The sequence below is a fragment of the Odocoileus virginianus genome, chromosome 17 (genome assembly GCF_023699985.2).
Source record: "Odocoileus virginianus isolate 20LAN1187 ecotype Illinois chromosome 17, Ovbor_1.2, whole genome shotgun sequence".
Taxonomy (NCBI): Eukaryota; Metazoa; Chordata; class Mammalia; order Artiodactyla; family Cervidae; genus Odocoileus; species Odocoileus virginianus.
This window is the reverse complement of record NC_069690.1, coordinates 19300271-19323437: the sequence shown is the minus strand read 5'-3', so window position 1 is coordinate 19323437 and position 23167 is coordinate 19300271. Positions and strand designations below refer to the sequence as shown.

At 57.3% G+C, this 23167-nt stretch overlaps 1 protein-coding gene across 15 annotated transcripts in view; it reads left to right on the top strand.

Annotated features, from left to right (window-relative positions):
- The window catches only part of MYO18A (myosin XVIIIA), a 100304-nt gene that overhangs the window by 68782 nt on the left and 8355 nt on the right, over positions 1-23167 (top strand). For 11 of the 15 annotated variants that reach the window (XM_070478784.1, XM_070478783.1, XM_070478780.1 and 8 more), the window contains 21 exons: positions 2239-2304; positions 5693-5821; positions 6538-6681; positions 7053-7142; positions 7285-7404; positions 7605-7716; positions 8254-8381; positions 8697-8851; positions 10597-10720; positions 10808-11008; positions 11570-11680; positions 12461-12565; positions 12834-12980; positions 13345-13458; positions 15077-15193; positions 15362-15445; positions 15878-16015; positions 18034-18219; positions 18602-18741; positions 19528-19572; positions 22702-22824. In XM_070478784.1, the coding sequence (XP_070334885.1) occupies positions 2239-2304; positions 5693-5821; positions 6538-6681; positions 7053-7142; positions 7285-7404; positions 7605-7716; positions 8254-8381; positions 8697-8851; positions 10597-10720; positions 10808-11008; positions 11570-11680; positions 12461-12565; positions 12834-12980; positions 13345-13458; positions 15077-15193; positions 15362-15445; positions 15878-16015; positions 18034-18219; positions 18602-18741; positions 19528-19572; positions 22702-22824 (2579 nt within the window). The remainder of the gene's footprint in view (positions 1-2238; positions 2305-5692; positions 5822-6537; positions 6682-7052; positions 7143-7284; positions 7405-7604; positions 7717-8253; positions 8382-8696; positions 8852-10596; positions 10721-10807; positions 11009-11569; positions 11681-12460; positions 12566-12833; positions 12981-13344; positions 13459-15076; positions 15194-15361; positions 15446-15877; positions 16016-18033; positions 18220-18601; positions 18742-19527; positions 19573-22701; positions 22825-23167) is intronic. The other 4 variants (XM_070478787.1, XM_070478786.1, XM_070478785.1 and 1 more) reach the window with 1 other exon arrangement.

Genomic DNA, 23167 nt, shown 5'->3' with positions numbered 1-23167 from the left:
CCGCGGTCCAGTTGGTTTTCACCCCCCTCAGCTCCCCAGTCTCCCAGAGCACCTGCCCTGCCCAACCTTCTCCCTTTGGGCATTAAGCCCTCCTTGGATTGGAGCTCCCAAAGGGCTGTGGGAGAAAAGGACACAACTGTGGGGACTGGAATTCCTCTAGGTCCGTGATCTCTGGTTTTCCATGTGCTCCATCCTTACCTGGCTTCTATTCCGAGCTCCTCTGCTATTCCATTCTCCGTCTTTCCCCTCGAACCCTCCCCTACTGCATCTTCCCAGCAATTGACCTTGCCTCCAAACCCTAATACAGATGGGGTTCCAACCTCCCCTGGGCCCTGTGCATTCCTCTCCGGGTGTCCCCTCCTCCCCCGCCCTCCTGTCTGGGTGCAGGAGGGGCCCCTCTCATCCAGTCCCTTCCTCCTGGGCTTCGGAACCCATTCCCTCTGGTCTCTGGAGAGCTGCTCCATCAGCACGACGTGTTCTCTGTCTCCTGTCCCTTCCGCCTCTCCTTCCCCGCCGGCTCTTTTCTCTGAGTGAAGTAGTCCACAGATGTTACGTTCAGAAGGAACCTCCATCAACCCTCCCTGGTGCCCTGGGCCATCAACACTGACTTCTGTCCTGCCGTTCATCCTTCCCCCGGTTCCCACCCCGAGGACACCCGGGACGGGCTTGTCCTCCCAAGCCCTCCATGTTGCCAGAGCTCAGGGCACATTTCAGTGCTTCTCGCCAGCACGTGACAGCCCTGCTCTTTTTGAAGCATTCTCTGCCCAGTTTCTTTGCTGCCGCTCCTGGTTTTGCCCTTGCCTCCCTCTTCTCTCTTTCTCAGTCCCTCTGAGCTTCCCTTCATCCACATGCCCCTGAAGTAAAGGTCCCTCTCCTTTAAGACTCTGTCCTTGACCATATCTGTTTTCTATGCAACACCCTCTTCCTAGGCAACCTCATTCACACCCATCACTTCAATTACCGCATATATATCGATGACTCCCAGATCAATACCTCTAGCCCAGGCTTCTCTCCTGCTCCAGACATGCGTTTCTGTCTAGCTGCTTTCTAACTCTTCTACCTGGATGCCTTGTAGCATCCCAAACTCAGCATGCTCAGACCAAACTGATTATGTGCTAAGTTGTGTCTGACTCTCTGCGACCCCATGGCTGTAGCCTGCCAGGCTCCTCTGTCTCTGGAATTCTCCAGGCAAGTGGGTTGCCATTCCCTTCTCCAGGGGATCTTCTCAACCCATGGATCGAACTGGGGTCTCCTGCATTGCAGGCAGATTCTTTACCACTGAACCGCCAGGGAGGCCACTAGAGATTGGCAATGGAACCATTATCTATTTACTATGTGAGTCAGAAGCCTCCGCGTGTCCCTAGCTTCCTCTCTCTCATCTACCTTTCCCCCACATTGAGCAAGTCTCTGTCTTTCTTTTTTTTGGGGGGGGGCCACACCCCGTGGCATGTGAGATCTTAGTTCCTGGACCCAGGATTGAATCCTGCATTGAAAGTGTGGAGTCTTAACCACTGGACCACCAGGGGTCTCTAAGCTCCATCTTCTTAACAGCTCTTGCATCTCCCCCTCCTCTTCTCCCTTTGGGTCAGGCTCTAGTCTTCTCTCCTACGTATTCCTGCCTAAGGGGTCCATGCATCCTCCACTCATGGGCCAGTGGGATTCTGTAAAGAGCTGACCTGACCGCGCCCCTCCCAGGGAGAGAACCTCCAGGGGCTCAGAGCACACAGTCTCCCGTCCTGTAGCCCCTGCCCTCCTCTCCGCCTGCCCTGTAACTGCTGCCCACCCCTCTCCAGTTATTCTGAACCCACCTGGAGTTTCCTCAGTGCTTCCCACTGACTGTCTTATGCTTCCAGGCCTTCGCGCCTGCTTGTCCCTCTGCCTGAAATGCCCTCGCCCCTCCTTTGTCTGGCTAATCCTTACTTGTAGCTAAAGACAGCGCAAGCAACACCTCCTCCGGGTGCCTTCCACAGCCCCCTTCTCTGGCTTAGATGCCTCCTCCTCTGTGCATTTCATCAGTTTTCCTGACTGGCTCCCCAGCAAGATAGCTTTGTTCCTCTTGCAGTCATCTTTATATCCCCAGAATCCAACAGAGCCTGGTGCTGCAGAAGCCACCGAAAGTGCTTGTTGAACACATAGGAGACTGAGCGGAGAATGAGAAGGGCTGAGTGACTGGGTGAAGGCCCGCATGGAGGCGGGGAGTCTCCAGGTGGGCTTCCTGACAGAGGCGTCTCTTTGCAGGCGGTGGAGGAGCTGCTAGAGTCCTTGGACCTGGAGAAGAGCAGCTGCTGCATGGGCCTGAGCCGGGTGAGTTGACCCTGCAGGAAGGCAGCCGGGCCCACACTCTCTGGTCACCCTTGTCCGGATGGCTGGTCCTCCCCTCCTGCCCTCCCTGCTCAGTCCAACTTCTGGAGTCTCCTGGGGCCCCTGCTGGGTCTTGCCTCCCAGCCCCTCACCCCAGCTGCTTTGGGGCTGTGCTTCCTCCCAAGTGGTTTCCCTGGTGACTCAGATGTTAAAGGATATGCCTGCAATGCAGGAGACCCAGGGTTGATCTCTGGGTCGGGAAGATCCCCTGGAAAAGGGAATAGCAACTCACTCCAGTATCCCTGCCTGGAGAATCCCATGGACAGAGGAGCCTGGGGGGCTACAGTCCATGGGGTTGCAAACAGTCAGACATAACTGATTGACTGACCCTATTGCTACAGCTGTTTCTTTTCAAGCTGCCCCCTTCAGGGCTGGGGCCCGGGAAGTTAGATGCTCCAGCTGCAACAAACTTGACTCTGCTTTCCTGTCAATAAATGGCTTGCTCAGTGCCAGGAACACCTCTGTGATGTCAGGAGGGAGTGGGTCGGAAGGTGGTCCTGAGTCGGCCTCCTGGCGTGGGGAATGGGGAAGACAGAAGGGAGAGCTGGGAGAGGCGGAAAGCGTGTCTTCGTTGCTGAGCTGTCCAGGGTCGCAGAGAGGAAGCAGAGCTCTGTGAGTCTGTGCCGCCGCCGCCTGCCCACAGGCCGGGTTCCTCACCTGATTGGAACGCACATAAAAGGCAGGCGTGCCTGGCCCTGAGTGCTAGTCTGCCGCATCACTCCACCCCAGAGGGCCAGCCGGGCGTCCCTCCCTCGGGGCCGGGAGCCTGTGTGTCCCCCTACCGAGATTGGGAGGCTGAGACAGCATCCACGGACGTGCTCCAAGGGCTGAGGTGGGCAGAGAGCAGTGGGGAGCCCCCGGGAGGGTTCTGGACTATCCATCTGTCCGCAGAGAGGGAGGGAACTCGTGGGGAGAGTGAGGTGGAAGAGGATGCTTGCAGAAAAGGCTCGCGCTCTGCTTCTCGGCTCTGTTCTCCCTGCTTTGTGTTCTGAGTCATGGTTTTGATTCCTACCGCCCCCTCCCTCCTTCCCTCTTTCGCTGGGAATCCCTTTCCTGTCCTCCTGTCTTTGGCTCTGCTGTCCCTGGTTTTTCCTTTTTCTCTGGGCCCCGGCCGTCCCTGCTGGTCTGTGTTCCTTGGTTTCGGGCTCTGCTATTTCCTGCTTCTTTGCTGGTTTTCTCTGCCTCCTGTGGGCCCACCCTCTTCCGTGTCGTCTCTCTGATTTTGTTCTCTGCTGTGTCTGGCTCCTTCCTCTCCTCCTCTCCACCTCTCTCTAAGCTCTTCTTCCCTGGGAAGCCTGGAGTCAGGTTTTTTTCACTGCAGCCTCTTGGTCTTTCTCTGGGTGGGGTCCCGTCCCTCTGGCAGGCTGAGCTGCTGGCTAGCCTTGGGGGGATGGCACCGTCTCCAAGGCATGTCTTGGGTAGAAGAGGGCCTGTCCAGGCTGGTCCTCTTCCCAGCTGCCGTCTCTGTCTCTCGGCATCGTCCCAGGCGCCTGCTGAAGCCGGTGAGCCCCACGGCCCATTCATCCTCAGAGCAGAATTAGGGGCAAAGTCAGATGTTTGCTGACATCTGGTTTGAAAGAGAAATTTCCGGGTTTCTAGGCTGCGGTTGGGCTTCCCTAGTGGTTCAGCAGTGAAAGATCCCCCTGCAGTGCAGGAGCCACAGGAGATCCAGGTTCAATCCCTGGGTCGGGAAGATCCCCTGGAGGAGGGCTTGGCAACCCACTCCAGTATCCTTGCCTGGAGAATCCCATGGACAGAGGAGCCTGGTGGACTGCAGTCCATGGGGTCGCAAAGAGTTGGAGATGACTAAGCGACTTAGCACGCACGCACACAGGCTGTGGTGGTGAACGAGGATCCACTGTGTTTGTCACATTGTTTCAGAGGAAATGGGGTCTCCATCTGAGCCCACAGGTGGCTGGGACTGGAGCTCAGGCAAGGAAGTTTGGGGGTCTGAGAGCCTCCCTGACTTTGTAAAATATGAATGGGTGGGTATGTCTGGGGGAGGAGATGGCCCTGAGATTTCACCTCATACCGAAAGAGACTCAACTGCATAAATGAACAGCTGTTAAGAGAGGCTCATTGCTCTCGACTCTACACCACCCTTTCTTGTCTCCGTGTGTTTCTGAGCCATTCTCCATCCCCCTCCCTGGCACCTCGCTGCTGCTGCCTGCTCAGACAGCTGCGCGCTGACCACTAGCACGTTGGCCTTCTCCCTCCAGGGACCTGTGTCTTCCCCAGCCGCTGTGGAATCTCAGACTCCTGCGCTGTGGGACACAGAGGCTCAGGGAGGGCTGAGACCCACGGGAGATGCCTGGCGCTCAGCCGCATGTGTTGCTTAGGACTGAGCAGCTTTCTCCCAGGCCAGCCCCACAGGACTCAGTTCCTGCCAGGAGGCAAAACGTTCCCAGCAGAAAGTGCGGCCATCTCCCCGCTCCTTCCTTGGAGGGAAGCCTGGGGACGCCATACCTATCGGTGCTGTTTCCTATGGAGTTCACAACTTCTCTGTGCCCCTCAAAAGCAAATATTCTGTCTTCCGGGCACGGTGGTGATGGCCTGTACTTCCACGGCCCTTGCCCTCTCTGAGGATACCAGAGTCCTGTTTTTTTCACCTGACCATTTCCCCCTCTTCTTCTTCTCTTAGCACAGAGAATTTTACCCAGGCCCAGCTCAGGGCAGAGAAGAGTGAGAGGAAAGGCTAGGTGTGGGGGTGCCCAGCTGGTTCCTCTCACATCTGCCCTCCTGCCCCCAAACCTGTATGACAGGTCCCTCGCCTAGGCCAACCCCTGCCCACCCCACCGGTTTTTTCACGAGGTGAAACCTGGGTGTGGGGGTGGGTGTTGGCACATGAAAGAGGAGACGGTCTGAAATGAAAGTGAGTGGGGAGGGTGCAGAGAAGGGGCCCCCTCCCCACCCTCCCCCTTCTCTGCACACCGCTGCCTGCTCTTTTGCCTCATCCACACGTACACCGTCCCCTGATCCCAGGCGGCTGGAGCCTGTGGTTGGGCCTGTGGTGGCCTCGGGCACAGGGGCGTGGGTGGCCCTGGGGACGAAGCCACCAGAAGTGTTGTGGGGCATCCACGGCGCGTCCTTCTTATCCAAGATGACTTCTCTCTGGCCTCCGTCTCCTTCCTCTCTTCCCACATTACTCCTCCCTCCCAGGCCTCCCCAGCTGCCAGCCCTCCTCCGCCTTAGACACAAGAGTTTTAGGCTCTCCCCAGGCCAAAGGCCACGCCCTGGGTCCACTGGTTTTCTGTGCTAGCTGCTGATTTCTCCACCCAGCTGCCCCCCGCCTCTCTCCTTCCCCACCTTCACCTGGCCCGTGTCTCCACAGGTGTTCTTCCGGGCGGGCACCTTGGCGCGGTTGGAGGAGCAGCGAGATGAACAAACCAGTCGGAACCTAACCCTGTTCCAAGCGGCCTGCAGGGGCTACCTGGCCCGCCAGCACTTCAAGAAGAAGAAGGTGCTACTCCAGGGACAGCCCGGTCCCCTTCCCCAGCCTATCTGGGCAGAGCTGAGCTCCGGGGGTAGGGCTGGGACTGGGAGGGGCATTCCTGTGAGGCAAGAGGCTGGTCATGGGGTTGTGAGTTATCTTTATCTGGGGGAGAAGAGGCAGGACCTCCCAGGGGCACTCTGGGCCAGGGCAGGGGATGGGCAGCCCCCCTGTGCCAGCCAGAGTGCTCATGTGCCTGGTGATGAGATCGTGTGGCCTGGTCCAAGGCTGGGTGGTGGGGAGCAGGGCCCAGGCAAAGGTGGGCTAGGGATCACAGGCTGCTCCATGAAGATTAAGGAGCTGTGTCAGCGACTCCTTTTCTTATTAGCAAGTCCATAAAACAGCCAGCACCGCCGCCTCTTGTGTTTCAGCAAGATTAGGTTTTATAGCACATCTAGGCCGGCGTGCTGGAAATAATCAGGCAGCAAATAAAGCAGACGAAATTATTCCTAATGACGGCGGATCGGTTAGTGCCCAGTGCGGTGCTCCCGGGGCTGCGCTCTCTGCCGCCCGCTCTCTGAGGGTCGGAGGGAGGCTAGGGGCAAGGGTTGGCTCAGGGAGTGTTTGACTCGGGGTGGGTCTGGTGGCCAGAGGGGCAGCCCCAGATGCTGGGGCTGGTGGCGGGGACCATCCTGGCTGGACTTGGGACTGACAGCCTGCTGCGCGTCACTCCCACCCCAACTTAGATCCAGGACCTGGCCATTCGCTGCGTGCAGAAGAATATCAAGAAGAACAAAGGGGTGAAGGACTGGCCCTGGTGGAAGCTCTTCACCACCGTGAGACCCCTCATCGAGGTCCAGCTGTCAGAAGAGCAGATCCGGAACAAAGACGTATGGAACAGCCTGGGGAGGGGAGGGCTGAACTTCATCCATGTGGGCCAGCATTTTGCCAACTTGTCCTGGGCTCCCCAATGCTCCTTTGTTTAGTCCACAGAGCTGGTGTCCTTGAGCCATGCCCAGCAAACAGAAGGCGTCCCTCTAGGGTGCTGGCTGAGCCCCTGGGTATCCTCTTAGGATAAAACCTCAGGCGTCCACAGCCCATGGGGAAGGGTCTAGGGAGGGAGCCCCAGGCAGGCGGTGGCTTCCAGTTCCCTCGTGTCGCGGCCTGAGCTTCACCAGCTTGGTTCACCCCAGGGGTGCCAATCCCACCCCAGGGTCTCCCAGGGGCTCTGGCTCACTTTGCCCTCCTTCCTGCGCCGTAGGAGGAGATTCAGCAGCTGAAGAGCAAGCTTGAGAAAGTGGAGAAGGAGCGGAACGAGCTGCGGCTCAGCAGTGACCGCCTGGAGACCCGGGTGAGTGAGTGATTCCCAGCACCAGACAGACTGACTCCCCTCTGCAGGGTGCCTAGTCCAGGAGGCCCCCCCACCACCACCACTGTTCCAGCTGAGTGAGGCAGTCGGTTCAACCGGTGGTGACTCCCTCCCCCAACCCCAGATCTCAGAGCTGACATCGGAGCTGACGGATGAACGTAACACAGGAGAGTCCGCCTCCCAGCTGCTGGATGCAGAGACCGCGGAGAGGCTCCGGGCTGAAAAGGAGATGAAGGAGCTGCAGGTGAGGACAGGGCCAAGCTAGCAGCTGCCATACACGCTAGTGCCTGTCCACTCCCCCTAAGACAGGTGGCGTCTTTGCCACCAGCCCAGCACTCCTGTCTGCCCTGGGTAAGCTTGTGACTGTGGTCTGTGTGGTTCAGGGTCACATGCGGTACTGAGTGAGGGGGTGGGGCAGCGCAGCACATAACTGCCTCTCTGCAGACCCAGTACGATGCGCTGAAGAAGAAAATGGAGCTGATGGAAATGGAGGTGATGGAGGCCCGTCTCATCCGGGCAGCTGAGATCAACGGGGAAGTGGCTGATGGTGACACAGGTGGGTCAGAGGCCAGAGGACTTGGCAGTGGCCTGAGTGGCGAGTTCTGAGGCCCAGCCCTGGATAACCACACCCCTTGTCTCCTGGCTGTAGAGATGTTACAAGGCTGCGTGACATAAATTGATGAGAAAGTAGAGGTGCCAATAAGTGCAGGGGATTATCATGGAGGGAGGTAACAATGGCAACCCACTCCAGTATTCTTGCCTGGAGAATCCCATGGACAGAGGAGCCTGGCAGGCCACAGTCCATGGGGTCACATGAGTCGGACATAGACTAAACCACCACAGCAACCATGATGATGAAAATGTTTTGAGGACCACATTCTGGCGGCCCTTGGGAGAAGACAGCACACGTGGCCACATCACTCTCTCTAGGCTGGCTAGTGGTTCCTTCTGCCTTGGAAGAAAGTCACCAATCCAGGGACCTTTCTGAGTTCCTCTGGCTGACTCCACCTGCTCTCCCAGCCTTCATCCCCCTCCACCCTTTCTCGGGGACTCTCAGCATCTCATTCATCCCCTGTCTGCCCCCACCCCACAGGCGGCGAGTGGCGTCTGAAGTATGAGCGAGCCGTGCGGGAGGTGGACTTCACCAAGAAACGGCTCCAGCAGGAGTTTGAGGACAAGCTGGAGGTGGAGCAGCAGAGCAAGAGGCAGCTGGAGAGGCGGGTGAGGCTGGTGCAGGGAGTGGAGGCCCGTGCCTGGGAGGGGCGGGGAGGGGCTTGGCGCCACGTGTTGGCGTGGGGAATGGCCAGTGAGCCAGGCAGGCCCTGGGAGCACTAGGGAAGGGCTAACGTTGGATGTGAGGGACAACCAAGGGCAGACTATTGTCAGAGTGTCTTAGATTCCCCGGACAACCCTGACTTCATCCTTGGTCCCCAGACCTCCCTCTCCTTCATGCACCGCCCTCTCCTCACCTCCTCCACCAGTATCTCCAGGCCTCTCGATGGGCGCTGACCCTGCACCCCCATCTCACCCGCCTAGCTCGGGGACCTGCAGGCAGATAGTGATGAGAGCCAGCGGACCCTGCAGCAGCTCAAGAAGAAGTGCCAGCGGCTGACGGCCGAGCTGCAGGACACCAAGCTGCACCTGGAGGGCCAGCAGGTCCGCAACCACGAGCTGGAGAAGAAGCAGCGGAGGTGGGTGGGTCCCCTGGCCAAGATGTAGAGGACCTCCTTGAGCAGCTCCCTGCCTCCCTCCAGGGAGGAGAGACGAGAGGGCCTAAATTTGGCAGGGGCTTCATCTGCCTGGTCCCTCGCCCTGGAATCGGAGTCAGGGTCTGACTTCTGACCTCCGAGGTGTGTGTAGACCACAGCATTCCTGACGGCCTGCTCGGGGCTCTACTCTTAGATGTTGCCTCCTCCACGCCCGAGTATGTGCTGTTACCCTACCTGGGATCTGGAAGGATGGACGTCACCCAGGACCCACGCAGGAACCACTCCATGGCGGTCCTGCCCCTTGTACCCCCCAACACCCGGCTCCCCATTCCCATGCCCCAGCCCCACCCCCGCCCCTGTTGCCTCAGCTACACAAATACAGACTCCTGGCTGATGTCATTAAACTACCTGCCACTTCCATCTCATTATGATAATGACCCGAAGTGGCAGGGTCGGGGGACAGCCCTCGCAGGAGAAAAGCCAATCTAACTTAATTTCCCAGGCCGGGATGGGAATGGGACGCCTTTATTAGGAACAGGGAGGCACCCACACATTCTGGGAACAGCAGGATGCTCCAGGGAGTGGGGTGGACACCCAGTTCCCCTCTGCAGAGATCGGGTTCTCAGCAGAGGCACTGGTTGCTTTTGTGAAAGGACAGCCCCACAGCCCTGGGGGTGAGGAGGGCAAGGCTGGGTCCCTCCAGGGACCTGGGGTTACCCTTGGCCTCCTGGGCTCATTGCCAAGTGAGGGGCACTAGGAAAGCCTTATATTCCTCCCTCCCAGTGCTCTGACTCTCTGCTTTCCTGGTTCTTATCTGTACCCGCACCCTCCCTTTTACCTAGAGGCAGGCACCCTTAGGGGCCCCCCTCGGAGCACCCCATGACAGTGCCAGCTCGACCTAGTTACTATCTTGCTGCACTCCCCGCTGGGCAACTTATTAAGTTTCAGCAGGCCTGGAGTTTTCTTACTTTTTTTTTTCTTGACGTGGGGTTGGGATGGGAGTGAGCTCATCAGTTTTCCACAGGGACAGGAACCCGATTAGCTATTCCAGGAAGGTGTTAAGAGGAATTTCAGCAATTTTGCTCCTTGTTTGGAGTCACTGGGCAGGAGATGGAAGGCTGGGAAGTGGAGGAACAAAGGAGGAGCCCCTGACCCCAGCCGTGGCCCGTGTTCCCCCTTGAAGCATGCTGCCAACTGGGTACAGGGGATGGGGCCTCCAGCCCGGGGTGGGGTGTCCTGGGGTGATGGGGTGCTGCTGGGACAGGTAGGCCTGGGTAGAAGCTGGGGCCCAGAGGTGGGGCAGCAGCCAGTTGCTCTGTCTAGAGCTGTAGAAAGTGAGTGAGAAGAGGCAGGATGTTCATTTCCACCCCTTCTGCCTTTACCCTGGTCCCTCTTCCTATCCTTTGATCTGTTGAAAGAGAAAAGGCTGAGACTTAATGCCAGAGGAGAGTCTGTCCACTTGTTCCCTGGAAGCAGTCTGTGGGTCCCTCTTAGGCCCTCTTGGTGAAACGCTCCCCTACCCCTTAATCCCAGACCAGGTTGCTCAGCAGGGCCCTGGTGGCCTGACCTGTAAACTGTCTGCGCTGGCCCCAAGTTCATGCTGCATGAGTCCTCCCATCTTGCACCCTGTCTGGGTCTGTGGCACCACTTCCTGGCAGCCTCTGGGTGCTGGAGGCCCGGACTCTTCCTTTATCTGATGGAGCCACCATGGCCATGCTCCCTGGCAGGTTCGACAGCGAACTCTCACAGGCACATGAGGAGGCTCAGCGAGAGAAGCTGCAGCGGGAGAAACTACAGCGGGAGAAGGACATGCTCCTCGCCGAGGCCTTTAGCCTGAAGCAGCAAATGGAGGTGTGTGGGGCTGCCCGCCATCCGCACCTCCCCCCGCCCCAGGCTCGGGCCCACCCAGGACCAGCCTCATCTTCTCTTTCTCTCCAGGAAAAAGACATGGACATCGCAGGATTCACCCAGAAGGTTGTGTCACTGGAGGCCGAGCTCCAGGACATTTCTTCCCAAGAGTCCAAGGATGAAGCCTCTCTGGCCAAGGTCAAGAAGCAGCTCCGAGACCTGGAGGCCAAGGTCAAGGATCAGGAGGAGGAGCTGGACGAGCAGGCGGGGACCATCCAGATGCTGGAGCAGGTGCTAAGGGCTGGGCCAAGGGAGGCAGCACCATCCTCTCCGCAGCCCCGGGGTGTGGGCCAGAGCAGGACAAGATCCCGAATCCAATCGGTCGTCACTTCTCTTATTCACAAAGTACTGAGGGGGCATCTGATCTGTGCCAGCCACAGTGTGAAGATAATTAAGCTTTTTCATGGCACTTTCCACGAGAACAGATCTTAATTGAGCTCCACTGGTGAGGGGCTCAGGAGGCAGGGCAGCTGGAAGGCCATGAGCCCGTCCAGCCTGCCACTGAGCCACCGTGTCAGTTCAGGCAGCTAGAGCCCGGAGGCCAAGTGGAAAAGCGGCAGGATTGCCCCCACGCCCAGCAGCCTTCCCTGGGCCTGTGCCAGGCCTCTAGTAAAGGAGTTCAGTTTCTCTGGAGAAGCCAGCTGCCACCAGAGCAAGGTGGGAGCAAGGGAACTGCTGGCAGAGATGTTCCCTGCTCCCGAGCCCGGGGAGAGCGGCCGATCGAGGTGCGGTGGGGAGGGGTCGGGGTACTGCCGGGGAAGAAACCCAGCCCTTACTCCCACCCACCTGCAGGCCAAGCTGCGACTTGAGATGGAGATGGAGCGGATGAGGCAGACCCATTCCAAGGAGATGGAGAATCGGGATGAGGAGGTGGAGGAGGCCCGGCAGTCGTGTCAGAAGAAGGTAAACCAGTTGGCTCTGACCCGTCTAGTAGAAACACTGGTTCCCCCATCAGTGTGTTACAGTAAGAACCTTTCTAGATGTAAACTATTACATATAGGATGAGTAAACCCTAAGATCTTACCATATAGTGCAGGGAGCTATATTCAATATCCTGTGATAACTCATAACGGAGAGGAACATTTTTTTAAAAAGAATGTCTTTATGTATATAACGAAATCACTTTGCCATACAGCAAAGATTGGCCCAACATTGCAGATTAACTATATTTCAGTTAAAAAACAAATCTAATGTAAAGGCTTTTCTGTTTTCTTTATCTCTGTTGTCATTCAGTCGCTCAGTCGTGTCTGACTCTTTGCGACCCCATGGACTGCAGCACGCCAGGCTTCCCCGTCCTTCACTATATTCCATTGCTATTCAGGACTGGGAAGCTCTGCTTGGGATCCTGGCATTGGCCAGGATGTGTGCTGCTCTGAGGGTCTGTAGAGAGGCCCAGGCCCTTGGGAGTTAACACGCCCCGCTTTCTGTGCCAAGCTGCAGGCAGAAAGGCTCTGGAACAAGGGCTCCCACCTGGGCCTGTGCCGCTGCTCGTGGCCTGCCATCCCTCCCCTTCCTCCCCGGGTGCTCTGAAACACTGGGAACTTTGAGTTCAGGGTCTGCCCCTCCAGGTCATCCGTCCTCAGCCCCTGCCCCACTCTTCTCTCACGGGCGTGGGGGGAGTCCAGCAGGGAAGGGGCTGCCTGGCACCTGACTCTGAAGGGACCCATGGGCCCCTGTTTGCAGTTAAAGCAAATGGAAGTGCAGCTTGAGGAAGAGTACGAGGACAAACAGAAGGTGCTGCGGGAGAAGCGGGAGCTGGAGAGCAAGCTGGCCACGCTCAGTGACCAGGTGAGCAGAGACCGCTGGCTACGGCGGGGAAAGCCAGGAGCAGGAGGGCGCTGGGAGCTCCGTAGGGCCCTGCCATCACCTGCAGGAGGGTGATGACCACCCAGGGCACACTGGGCTTTCTCGCTTCAGCTGGTGTAATCCCAGCACTGCCACTGTCGTTGCTCATTAAGGCGTCTCAGAGTGAGGGCAGGGCGAGGAGGGGGCTTGGGCAAGACAAGAGGAGGCCCCAGGGCAGAGCCCAGAGCCCCAGCTCCTGGTGTCTATCCAGGTGAACCAGCGCGACTTCGAGTCAGAGAAACGGCTCCGGAAAGACCTGAAGCGCACCAAGGCCCTGCTGGCAGACGCCCAGATCATGCTGGATCACCTGAAGAACAACGCACCCAGCAAGAGAGAGATCGCCCAGCTGAAGAACCAGGTATCCGCAGACAGGACGTCATCAGTTCCCTCACCTTCTCGCCCCTGCCGGTGGTTCTTGAGTCCTTGGGAAGGAAGGTGACAGGGAAGTGGGGAGAAGCTGGACTCCTGAGGGTCAGCATGTGCTGCAGGCATGACTGTCAAGCCCAGGGTGGTGAGGATGGCCCCGCACCTGCCACCCCATCATAGGCAGGGACCTCAGTGCACTCATAACCATCACAGCCCTGGGGTCTGAAGCGAACGGAGGAGGAGGAGAGCGCTGGGGTTCCCTCTCCCCCGGGAGCCTCCTGCACAGCCCTCCTTCCCCCCGGGGAGTGGCTGACATCTCTCCCTGGGGCGGGGGCGGGGGTTGGCTCTATGTTCAGTTGGAGGAGTCAGAGTTCACTTGCGCAGCGGCCGTGAAAGCGCGGAAAGCGATGGAGGTGGAGATCGAAGACCTGCACTTGCAGATCGACGACATCGCCAAGGCCAAGACAGCGGTAAGGACGCGGGGTGTGCAGGGCCAGACGCGCGGGGCTGAGGGATGATGGAGCCATGACTGTGGCTCCTTTTACCCCAAACAAGGCTCCTTCCCCAGCCCAGGACTTTCTGCAGGGAGAATAGGCCTCCACTCCTCTGCCTCTCCCCACTTAGAGGCCTGGGAGGGGGCGGCGAGATGGAAGAGGAAGCCAGCGAGGGCCCATCTCCCTGTTTAACCACCTGCCTGTGGGAGCTTGGCCACGGGCCTCAACACCATAAATAAAGCAGCTAATGTGGCTGAGGGATGTAAACAGGTACCTGGAGATTAGCAGAAGCACCGATAAGAGGACGGGATGACTCTGTTTCCCTCCCCTGCCCCCAGCCAGCCCCACTGACAAGCCCAAGCGGCAGCTAATTAGAGCGCTTATTTAATGCCTCCCTTTTAATTCCCCACCTCTCCCACGGCCCATCCATCGGCCGAGAGCTCATTACTGGGATGCGGCCACTGGTATACCTCCTCAGGCAGGGAACGGGGCAGGGGAGGAGGCTGGGCTTGGCTCTGGGCTCCCTGGCCCCCCAGCTAGTCCCCCAGCTGCAGAGAGATGCCAGTCTCCTGGGCTTGATTTATCCCTGTGACATTTGTGCTCCTCAGCAGTTTTCAGGTGAGTAATTCAAATTCCTTAATTGTGTTAAAAAAGGCTGTTATAAAATTACCATTTTATTTAAATCCAAGTTAATAAATTTCTTGGCGGAGGCATCCCCAGCTCCCTGCAGCCCGGTAACAAGATGGATGGGGGCAGAGAAGGAGCCAACGCAGTCATTTTGGTTTGGAATTACTGGCTAATAGATTCATTCATTTCCTGAAGCTGCTGTTGGCTGTCTCTTCACCTCCCTACAGGAGTGGACTGGCCGTGGGGACTGGATGGGCAGGGAGTAGGCAGTCCCAGGGGGGAACAAGAGTCCAGGCCAGGAGAGCTTCACAGATTTGAGGGGTCCTTCCCTGGAGCCTGGAGAGGGCAGAGTGCACAGAGGTTAAGGCCTAGCCGCTAGTGTTGGACGATGGGTCGTTTGGTTCTGCGTAGACCTTTTCTGCCTTCTCATTAGCCTCCAAAGAGCTGTGGGGAAGCAGCTGTCATTTAGCCCAGGGTTTGCTTGAGCTGGGCTTCCCAGGTGGCGCTATTGGTAAAGAACCTGCCTGCTAATCCTGGAGATATGAGAGACATGGGTTCCATCCCTAGGTTGGGAATATCCCCCGGAGGAGGGCATGGCAGCCTGCTCCAGTACTCTTGCCTGGAGAATCCCATGGACAGAGGAGCCTGGTGGACTACAGTCCATAGACTTGCAAAGAGTTGGACACGACTGAAGTGATTTAGTGCGCGCACGCGCACACACACACACACACACACACACACACACACGCGCTGCCTAAGCTGCAAAGACTCAGCTCCCAGGCCCAGAGCAGGGCAGGACAGGCAGCTCCCTGAGCATCACTGGTCCTGGTACCCCCTCCCGCGGGTCCGCCTGGCCCCATCATTAGCTCCTCCCACTGGTGGTGGCAAAGGGAGGTTCAGTCTTCCAACCCAGGGCCCTTAGTCACGCCAGGCCTGATGCTCTGGGTCTGTCTTTGCCTCTGTCCAGCTGGAGGAGCAGCTGAGCCGCCTTCAGCGTGAGAAGAATGAGATCCAGAACCGCCTGGAGGAGGATCAGGAGGACATGAACGAGCTGATGAAGAAGCACAAGGCGGCCGTGGCTCAGGTACCCCGCCCAGGAGTGCCCCGCCACCCCCTGCACGGGCACCGTCCCCTGGTCCTCCTTGTAGGTCCCCGTCACAGTGCCTGTTTGCCCTGGCCCTCCTAGTGGGGCAGAGCGGCTGGAATTTGGTGCTCATGGGAAGTCCTGCTTCGGCACTCTCTCCTTTTCCAGGCCTCCCGGGACCTGGCTCAGATGAATGATCTCCAAGCTCAGCTAGAAGAAGCCAACAAAGAGAAACAAGAGCTGCAGGAGAAGGTGGGGACCAGGATTTCCCTTGGTAGAGAGAGGGTGCCAGGGTCCCTGTTCGTGGGGACCAGCTCTCAAGCTCACAGGTTCACACGTGCTTCTTTCTGCCATCAGTCAGCATAAGTGAGTGCAAAGGCCTCGGCTTGGAGCCATGTCACCATAGCAGATGTTTTTGGCTTCAACCGCCTCATTTTGCATTTCTATTCCCTCTCTGGTCCTTAGTTCTCTCCTTTCTCTCCAAAGGGCAAAATCTTTGCCAGCATGGGGTCAGGTGGGGGCTGCCCCTGTCTCAGGGACCCATCCTTCCAGCTCTCTCTGCATCCCTCCCTCCCCCAGCTTCTGGTCACCATGGTGATCCTGCAGGCAGGGAAGTGGGTACAGAGCCTGCCCTTTCCCTTCCCAGGCTCAGTTCTTTCTTCCTTTCCTGCCCCCGCCCCCCAGCTACAAGCCCTCCAGAGCCAAGTGGAGTTCCTGGAGCAGTCCATGGTGGACAAGTCCCTGGTGAGCAGGCAGGAAGCTAAGATCCGGGAGCTGGAGACACGCCTGGAGTTTGAAAGGACCCAAGTGAAGCGGCTGGAGGTGGGCACACTCTTCCCCCATCCCTTCCGCAGTGGGGAAGGGCCGAGTGGCCCCGGCTGGAGCCACGCATGCTCAGCAGGGCCAGGCAGGCCTGAGGCCGCTCCTCCGAGGCCCCTGCCAAGCTGCCAGGCCAGCTGACGGGGCGGGTGCCTTCTCCCCCGCCCGCCCGGCCTGCTCTCTGGGCACCGCGGAGCCTGCCTGCTTTACATTCTGTTTCCGTGCGTGCTTTCTGCCAAGGGACCACAGCAGCTTAGCTTTTCGTCTTCATATTTTCCTCCACCGTGCGCTCCCCCCGTCGGTCCCCTCTCTGCTCTCTGGCAGGGTCATAAATATGCAGCGGATGGCGCCACTTCTTCAAGGGCTGGAGTCTGTCCTCTCATCTCACCGCTTGCTCTTTCTCTTTCCCTTTCTTATTCCCGTTTTCCATCAATTTTCCCCACGCCTGCTGTCTCTGCTTTTTTCCTTCCCTCTTCATTTTCCTCCATTTTTGCCCCATTTTTTCCCCTCTCCCTCTGAGTCTGTTTTCTCCCCAATCTCATTCCCTTCCTTATCCTGAGCTATTTCTTCCTTTCTCCCCATCCCTTTTGTCCTCCCCCTCTACTTTTCATTCTCTTCCCTCTAACCCTTCTCCTTTTTCTGTTCACCCCCGTCTTCTCCTCCCATCCCTCCTGCCTCCTAACTATAATCTCCGTCCTCCACATTTAATCCTTTCGGTTCCACTCTCCCAAAGCCCGCATGCTCCAGCACCTTTCTTTCCTGCAAAGCAGGCAGGAAGAGAGAGGCTGGCAAAATGATCTCTCTGGGTTTACAGCCCCCTCTCCCTATTTCCTTTCCTCCATCTCGAGCGTGTAAACATCATCTGAGCACTGGCTGGCCTCCATGAGAAGTGTGTTCATGGTGTGGGTGCTGAGCATCCCTGCCTCCTTCCCCCTTCCCCCTGAGTCAGTGGAGCAGGAAAGAGGATGGGGATGGAACCAGGTGACCGCAGGGCTGGCAATGGGCCTCGGAGAGCATTAGTACCCTTGACCTAGGAAGAAAACGTGGCTGAACTTCCTAAGACAAGGTCGCAGCTCTCCAGAGAGCTAGAGAGAATTAGAGGAGGCTTAGTAACAGTCCGTGCTCTGCCTTCGTAATATTCTGGTCCACAGCGTACACACAGAAGGGGTTAAGTAGGTTGCCTCAGGCCCCAAAGCTCTCACAGGGCAGAGGAGGCCGGTGGGCTGGTGGACGCGGAGCAGACTGCAGCACTTGCCTCCTTTTCTCGAGGGTCCCAGTCCCTTGCCTCAGCTCTGTCTCTCATTTTGCCTTCAGCTCAGACAGGCAGTATTGTGGTTTAGATGCACAGAATGTTAAACACCTATGGCCCTTAAAGAGGTAGCCTAGCACTCTTATTATTTTCAAGACATAGAGGCTAGGGGCTGAGAGCGGAGCCCCCATGGCCGGTCCAAGATTAGGACCAGAGGCAGGGTGCTTCCCTCACACTGCCCCCATCTCCAGGTTGTTTTCTGCTTGGCATCCTATGGCCTTGGAGAGGAAATGTGTTCAAGTTTCTGGGGAAAGAGAGATTCATCAGGTTTAGAGGGATGGCTTTGTGTTCGGCACGTGATGACTGTTTAGTCTCCTCCTCAGAATTCTCAGTAAAGTCATTTGCCTCTGAGCACCGGTTCTCACTTTAAGAGCTTCTGGGTTTAGGGTCTCTGGGGGAAGCCCTGCTGCCTGTGGAGGCCCCACACATGGTGTCAGTGTGGACTCTAGACAGAGCCCTCTTCCAACCTAGATGATGGTGGTGATGATGATGTAGCACCTTTCATCTTCCAGATGTGCTGTCACCTCCCTTACCATATTTGGTCCTTAAAAGACCCCTGGGGAATAGGCGTTATTCTCCCCCTTATACAGAAAAGCAAAGGGAGCCCCCCCCCCGGTGGGGGGCTTTAGTGCCTGCCCACCTGAGGCCGGAGCTCTGCCACACCCCGCTCTCTGCCCAGCTGATGGATCTCTCTTCCCACCGCCCTGTCCAGAGCCTGGCCAGCCGGCTCAAGGAAAACATGGAGAAGCTGACTGAGGAACGGGATCAGCGTGTGGCGGCTGAGAACCGGGAGAAGGAGCAAAACAAGAGGCTGCAGCGGCAGCTCCGGGACACCAAGGAAGAGATGGGCGAGCTCGCCAGGAAGGAGGCCGAGGCGAGCCGCAAGAAGCATGAACTGGTAATGCCCCCCACCAGCACGGCCGCAGGCCAGCATCCCTCTGAGAAGCCGCTAGACACACACCTCCCCACCCTGGGCTTGTGGAGGTGGGCTGCAAAGAAACCATGGTTTAGAGAACTGGAGGGATGAGAACGTGCCAAGAGGACAGACGGTCCATGAAGCCTGAGGGCAGGCCAGGGGCTGAGGGTGGTACCAGTCTCTGCCTCAGGCGAGGCCGGGCCCCCACAGCCCAGCCACACCAGGGCAGAGAAAGTTCTGCAGGTTCTCTGCAGCACCCACAGAGCAGCTGCTGGCCCAGAAAGATGTGAGGCCAGCCTTTTCTGGGGCAGCTGGATGAGACGCCAGCCCTCCTGTGGACTGGACTGCCCCCTCTCCCTCCTAGGAAATGGATCTGGAGAGTCTGGAAGCTGCTAACCAGAGCCTGCAGGCTGATCTGAAATTAGCGTTCAAGCGCATCGGGGACCTGCAGGCCGCCATTGAGGACGAGATGGAGAGCGACGAGAACGAGGACCTCATCAACAGGTGAGGGGCCTCTGTGGCAACTGCGGCCGGTTCAGAGGCCCTCGTGACCACCTCCAGACCAGGTAGAACAGCTGCAAACCTGGGTCTCCCCACCACTGAGCCGCCTGCCCACCGTCCCCTCACTGCCATACCCCAGCACGGACCCCCGTCCGGCGGCGGCTGAGGGCTGGACAGGTGGGGCTTGCATGAGATGCCCTCCCCATGTCCTCCCCGTACCCCTCCCCGGGCCTCCTGGGACCTGGCTCTCCAGCTCTGCCTGTTCAAGATGAGTTATTCCCCCGTTTAGCTGCATTTCTGATGGCGCCTGCCCCACTCTGGGGAGAGCAGAGATTTAAGGGCCGTGGTGCCTTGTTACCGTGCCAGAGATTTTCTCTCATAAAACCCACCCAGGGAAAGGTTTAGGAGGGAGATTTGTGGTCTTAGGCTGAGGAGGCAGTCACGAGGCAGGCAAACCAGCAGTAGAGGTGAGTCAGGCCCTGGAGAAGCTCCTAAGGCTGCCCTGGGCAGACCCCCTGCCCTGGGATTTGCCCCCATCCCACGTGAAGGCTGGGATTGCATCCTGCTTCTGGGCTGTCCAGGGAGCCTGCTTCTTTGGGGCAGGGAGATGGAACCCTAGGCAACCTCCCTCTGGGTACAGCACTGTCCTACCTCCTGGTCTCAGCCAGCCAGAGCCTTGTCTTGCCGAAAAAGGAGCGGGTCCTCGGCTGGAGGGTCCACCCTGGTTTGCCCGTTGACTTTTCTGTGTTCTTTTGGCCCCCTCGCCCACCCTTTTCTTTCTGTTTCCAGTTTGCAGGACATGGTGACAAAGTATCAGAAAAGAAAGAATAAACCGTGAGGACTGGAGCGCGCGCGCTCTCTGCCTCTCCTCGCGTGGTGTCTAACCACCCCTAACCCCGGGCTCCCGCTGTGCTGCATGTCGCATGTGGACACACAGTGACCTCCACTCCTCGAGCTAGTCTCTCACGCTAACCGGGCTGACTCTCTCCTGGGGGAGGCAGGGCGACAGGCCATGAGGGTGCTCCACCTGGGAGGCTCCTGGCCCCCACATCCTTGGTCGGCAGGATGGGGGCTCCATCAGAAAGGAGAGCAGTGCCTCAGTGGGTGGTCCCCACGGTCTGCCTTCCTGGGTCTCGGCCTCGCCTCCCTCAGAAACCAAGGGTAGCCACTTTCTGGCCTCTTTCTCTTGGGGGAAGATCTGGGTTGGATTTCTCCCCATCCGTGGGCTCCTTTGGAGCCTGACCTGCCTGAAAGAAGTGCGTGTGTTTCATTTTGAAAGATCTGCCCCCTACTTTTGGAAGACAGGGTAGAAGGAGAGGGGCATCTAACAGTTACTTGTTGGGGGAAAGCAAGCAGCTGTGGATGATGGCATGGCAGGGGGAGGGAACACAGCCAGCTGTGTTTACTGTGCCCCACCCCACCCCCGCCCCCCGTGGGCTTCCCTGGCAAGGAGGCCCCAGGCATTGGTGCCGGAGCTGTCCGTCAGGTGGGGGGAGCCCAGTAGCCCCACCCCCTTTCCGTTTCCTTCTTTCTGGGTGGGAGCAGAAAGGCAGGTGCAGATGCTTGCGCCTTCAGGAGGATTAGGTCGAAGTGATCCTCCTTCAGATTCACCAGGGCTGGTCTTTGGAGGTTGTTATTCCAGGGCGGCCTTGGGTTTCCACCCCTCCCCTCTCTCTTGCTGGCAGGCCTCCTCCTCTGGCCAGGATGGGCTGGCGGCAGCGCAAAGGAATCCGTGAGAGCTAATGATAAATGTAATAGTGTGTAACAGTGATAGAGGGCCGCTGGAGCCCGGTTGTCACACACAATTAATATCCCCCGCCATTCTGTCTCCGTTTGTTTGTTCCCCCGCGATTCGGCTCCCAGTTAACTAATAGCACATGAGCCTGGACATAAATTGTATTTGACGCGAGGTTTAATTCCGACCATTTAAAATTTCAACTGCCCCCTGAGCCGGCCTGGCCCTGGAGTTTGTTTACGGGCCTGATTATTTAAGGAAAAGAAGCCAAACATCCTCTATAGGCTTGAAACTAAAGAGAAGGCAAGGGCAGGCAGGCCAGCTTCTCAACTCATTCGCTGCTCTGAATGTAAGGAGGCAAATTCGTATTCTGGGCCCGTGACTGTCTGTCCCCTGTGTGTTCCAGCCCTGCAATCCTTGGGCTGTTGGAGCTTCGAGGCCTGATAAAATGCGCATTTCAGATCACATTCTAAACTCCTGCACACATGCGCATGCACAACCAGTGTGCACTCATGCAGGCACACAGGGGTCTGCAGTCCTAGCCCAGTTCCTGCTGATGGTAGAGGGGTGGTGTGGGTCTTTCCCTCGGAAGCTCTGGGCCCAAGCTCCAAGTTATTGAGCGCGCGTGCTAAGGCGGGCGAAAAATAATGTTTCGATTTACTTAGAGATACAGTTGTTATTGCCATAACCTTAATGAAAGCAGTAAACAGCACAGTATTAAGGGAGATTTATACAGAAACGCTTTTAACATGTAGACATAGATTTTGCGATGCATACAGCACCTCCTTTCTAAAGGCAATCAATATGGTTATGAACAGCGGTGATAAATTACAGGCTCTGAAGCTGGAGAAGGAGGTTTTTTGCACGGGTGTATAAATCAGGAGGTATTGGCGTTCCACGGGGCCCGTGCACCACAGTAAATCTGCCGGGCTCAGACGGGGCACAGGGCTTGCATTAACGGTTTCGGGGTTGTCTACTAAACTCCTGTTTACCCGGGGCATCAGCCAGCTTCGTCTTTGTTATAATTCTGTATTTGACGGAAGCCCATAAAATACGCCTCTTTATTCCCCTCCCCACAGTCCTGCTGTCTCACAGTCCCCAGAACAGTGTCTGGTGGTGTGGTTTCTTCTCTGTGCATGCGTGTGTGTGTGTGTGTGTGTGTATGTGCCTGTGTGACTTATTTATTCAAGAACGTAATTCAGGAACGGGGCTGCTCCTGTTGACACAAATGACAGGAAATTTATATCAAGGAGAAATCCTAGCATATCCCTAGCAGGGAACATGGTGAGCAGACATTTTGCAGAATTCTAGAAGCATTCTCACTCAGAAGCTGTCTCCAAGCCCTTGCTGCTTTGTGAAGAAATCTCCATGATTTCAGCATCAGAATTTGACTCCTGTGAGCTATCAAGAGGGCTCAGGTCAGCTTGGCCAATAAAAGCCTTTGGGAAGCAAGAGCCACAGGCTTCCCGAGGGAGGAGGAGGAGCTAGAAGAGACAGGGCCTTTGCCTGGGACTTCTGGGTGCCCCCCGCCCCGATCTCCAGGTTCAGCTTGAGTCTTGAAGCTGTGACCAGCCCCTTGGAAAATGCTGCTGCCCCCACCCTGTCCTTTCTTTGTTTCTTAAAGGCCAAGGGGAGCTTCAGGATGGATCTGGGGTATGGTCTGTCGTATCCAGGTTGGCATTGCCATCAGCCCAGGAGACTCCAGGTTCAAGTTCACTTAAGTCATAATAAAGCCCTTCTCTTCTCCATCCCATCGCCACCAACCCCTCTCTTGCAGTGAAGTCTTGGAAAGTGGGAGCAGCTGTAGCCACATTTGGGGGAATAGGCAGACAAGAACAGCAGAACAGGCCTCAGGGAGGAGGTGAAGGGCCCCAGACTCTGCTTTTTAACCAAGAGCCATTTATCTGTAATTGACGAATGGACGGTCTCCCTGTTGTTCTCGGTCGGCTGAACAGCAGCTTGTCCCAGAAGGTGGGGTGGAGGTGCCTCCATGCCCCCCAGGGTCTTCTTGGTGGCTGTCACACAGTGTGACCTGCTGAGCGGGGCAGGGTCCTTGTGAAAGGTGTGCTCTAGTCTAACCCCTTGTTCTCTCTGACTTACTGATGCGCATGCCGCCCTGCATCCCACCCCCAACTGAGGCAAACCAGCTGCCACTCAGTGCTCCCTCCTGGAGTGTGGGTCATCACCTCTTTCCAGCTTTGCCTACCTTTCTGCTCCTCATCCCACAGCGAGGGGGACTCAGACGTGGACTCAGAGCTGGAGGACCGGGTCGACGGTGTCAAGTCATGGCTGTCAAAAAACAAGGGGCCTTCCAAGGCGGCTTCTGACGATGGCAGCTTGAAGAGTTCCAGGTAAGCACATGGCCTTGGCTGGGAGCAAAGACCACCTCGTGCCCCAGGGATGGATGAGCAGTGCCTTGATCCCAGAGGGTGCGCCTTACGCCACTTGCATCTCTTTCTTGCCTGGAGGGGCCTAGGCACATAGGATATGCACAGGAGGCCAGGTTTCTTCTTACTCAGGATCTGCATCACCATTATTTTGCCTAAGGAATGTTTTCCTTTACTGGGTTCAGGGCTTTGGTTTGGTCTAGGTTTAATTTCATCCCCACTCATTTATTCAACAAAGGTTGATTGAACTGCCTGGTGGTTTATGTCCTTGGAATCAAGACTGAAATAGGGCACAGGGGGACTCTGG